This window comes from Phalaenopsis equestris, unplaced genomic scaffold (assembly GCF_001263595.1).
Source record: "Phalaenopsis equestris unplaced genomic scaffold, ASM126359v1 Scaffold000255, whole genome shotgun sequence".
NCBI classification, from domain to species: domain Eukaryota; kingdom Viridiplantae; phylum Streptophyta; class Magnoliopsida; order Asparagales; family Orchidaceae; genus Phalaenopsis; species Phalaenopsis equestris.
Genome location: NW_018164697.1, coordinates 414,613 through 417,306, shown reverse-complemented (window position 1 = coordinate 417,306; position 2,694 = coordinate 414,613). Strand labels below are relative to the sequence as shown.

The following is a 2,694-nucleotide window of genomic DNA, read 5'->3' as shown; positions in this document are numbered from 1 at the left end:
TCGACTTGTGTTAAGAAAGGCAGAGGTAGACCTAGGAAGACTTGGGCTTATTGTATTAAAAATGATCTTAATTTACTAGAAATAAATGAAAATATGACACTAAATAGGATGCAATGGAGAAAAAGGATTCATGTAGCCGACCCCACGTAGTGGGATTAAGGCTTTGTTATTGTTGTTGTTGTTGTATCGTACCTACTTTTAAAAACACTAAAAATACTTTTTAGGTGTTTTGGTATTTTTTTTTAAACCAACGTGATTTATTTTTTAAAACAAAAAATAAAAACATAAAAATTAGACTAACTGAACATCCTTTTAAAAATAAAAGAAACAACAAAAACAACAATAGAAAACAAAAGTGATGCTAAAGCGGCTCTTAGCTTCACTGGCATAATTATTACCTTCTTCATTCAACAAGACCTTTAATGACTGGTATAACTTGAATTATTTAGGTTTTTTAATAATTGTTTTATGATACAGAAGCACCCCGGAAATCTTCAAGAAGGATTTTCTCAGACTCAAGTTAGCACCATGGCAGTCAAGGATAAGATACTTGTAGCTGGAGGATTTCAAGGAGAGCTCATCTTTAAGGTGACTTTGTTTGTTTGGTTTTCTTATGCCTGTTTTATTACTATGTTTTGGAGGCACGTGGGTCAAACAAGTCTGCTCTGGTGCTGTTATTTCTACCACATGGAGTTTTAAAGTGCATGTCATCATGATGTAGTCATAATATTTTGGGGCATTTACATACTTACCACCCAATTCTTATATATTTACGTATCTAACACCTAAATTACATATTTAAAATGTAAATGCATAATTTTCATCATTTAAAGATTTATCACCCAAATCTTTCATATTACATAAAAAATGCCACCATTTCAACTTTTAAAAAGTGAAATACACCTCTTCATGCATAGGTAAAGTGGTATGCATGTAAAAATTGAAGTTTAGGTGTTAAATATGTAAATACGTAAGAATTTAGTGATATGTATATAAATCTTCCTAATATTCTTTAGGGGTTTAGCAATCCCACTAATAAATGATGAAAAGGTATAAAATAAGCAAAAGCCTCTACTATACAAGAAGTGAGGATTAGAGTCTATTTCACCAATATTTTATTTTCATTGGGGTCATATTGGATAGAGTTTGTTAGAGTTCTTACGGGCTGCAGTAGCCCACCAGGATATTGATAACCATCAATTGATTGCTCTCTTTATTCTATCAGAGTGGTGGTGATCTTTGCTGTAACCGATTAAGGCTGAAATTTCAAGATTGATCAAATGAAGTTATTTTACTTTTTGGTATATCATTTTGAAATTAGGATGCTTTATGTGCGCATGTATCACTGATTTTTCCGTTATAAATGATAGAACTCGGAAAACGCACCAACAGATAACGAAAAAAAAAGTTTTGCTTGAGCAATCTTCAAGACCTATGAGTTCAACAGTGCTGTGGCTGGAAGTTTGGGTTAACGCAAAAGGACATGAAAAAAAAAAGAAATTTCAAGATAAAATCTGTTCAAAATTTTTAAATAAACTAGAAAATGCCACTTTGAACTCAGAAATGCTGTGGATATTTTGAAAGTTGATCTCAAATAGACGATAAAGGATGATGTTGTTTTTCTAATTTAATATTTTTGGTCATAGGACGCAATGTTTTTGGTCATAGCTCGAGCTAATCCAAAAAGACATGAAAAGAAAGGAAAAAAAATGCCAGTTAAAAGCTTTTTAAAAGCATTTTAATGAGCTAGAAAATGATGCTTTGAGCTCGAAGGTATGGTGGGGATATTTAGGAAGTAGATCCACATTGGTGATAAAGGATGACGTAGTTTATATAATTTTATCTTTTTGGTTTTAGGTTATGTTTTCATTGGACACAACAAAAAATTTCAATTTTGCAAGTGATTCTCTTCTATGGTTTTAGTTCACTATTAAATACAATTTGCCAGCAAGATGTAGATGATCTTTAAATAGTAGTCTTCTTATTTGGCCTTACAGGATTTTTTTCCTTTAAATAACACGGGTAAAACAAAGTTTTTGAAAATTTTAATGGGCATTATATAATTTTTTCTTGAGTAAAAAATAAATTACTATGTTACAACTAGTAAACTTGAATGAACCTGGTCATGAAAGCTTCTCACCACGAAAATTTTGAAATATAATGAGAAAGTTATAGTGAAGCATAAGTTTCTAGCGGGTATCGGTAAATTAAATCCGCGAAAATTGCCAATGCACCTTAAAAAACTCATCTTCTTTCAAGACAACTGTTGCTTGTTTTAAGTATGAGTTATCATGGTCCCCTTTATGCTGTTGGTATAGAAGTCATAATATGATATTTGGGCATGTTGAACAAAACCCTGCCTTTGATTAAGCTGTATTGTGTTGGTTCATAAAAAAATGTTTTGAATGAGGTTTTCCACTTTCTATGTTTTAGGTATTGTCTTTTCGTGTCCTTGATCTTGTCATCTTCTTTCATAACTAATGGTTTCAAGTGAAATATTTGCTTTTCTGGGTCATCTATGCGGGTTTTAAAATGACACTATCTTGTTTGGTCAACTAAAAGTTCATTAATGTGCATGCCATACATATCTTATTTTCTACTGCGGTGCTTCAATGATTTATAAAGATTAACAACCCGTTTGGAGCAGCGTTTAAGGGGCATCGTGGCTAAGGAACGCAAATCTCTCCCTTTTGG

The 2,694-nt window shown here is 32.1% G+C and overlaps 1 protein-coding gene across 1 annotated transcript in view; it reads left to right on the top strand.

The window, feature by feature from the left end:
* Positions 1-2,694, top strand: part of LOC110024361 (uncharacterized WD repeat-containing protein C2A9.03-like) — a 20,517-nt gene that overhangs the window by 15,254 nt on the left and 2,569 nt on the right. Inside the window, exon 6 of the mRNA XM_020724281.1 lies at positions 478-696. Within this exon, the coding sequence (XP_020579940.1) occupies positions 478-696 (219 nt within the window). The remainder of the gene's footprint in view (positions 1-477; positions 697-2,694) is intronic.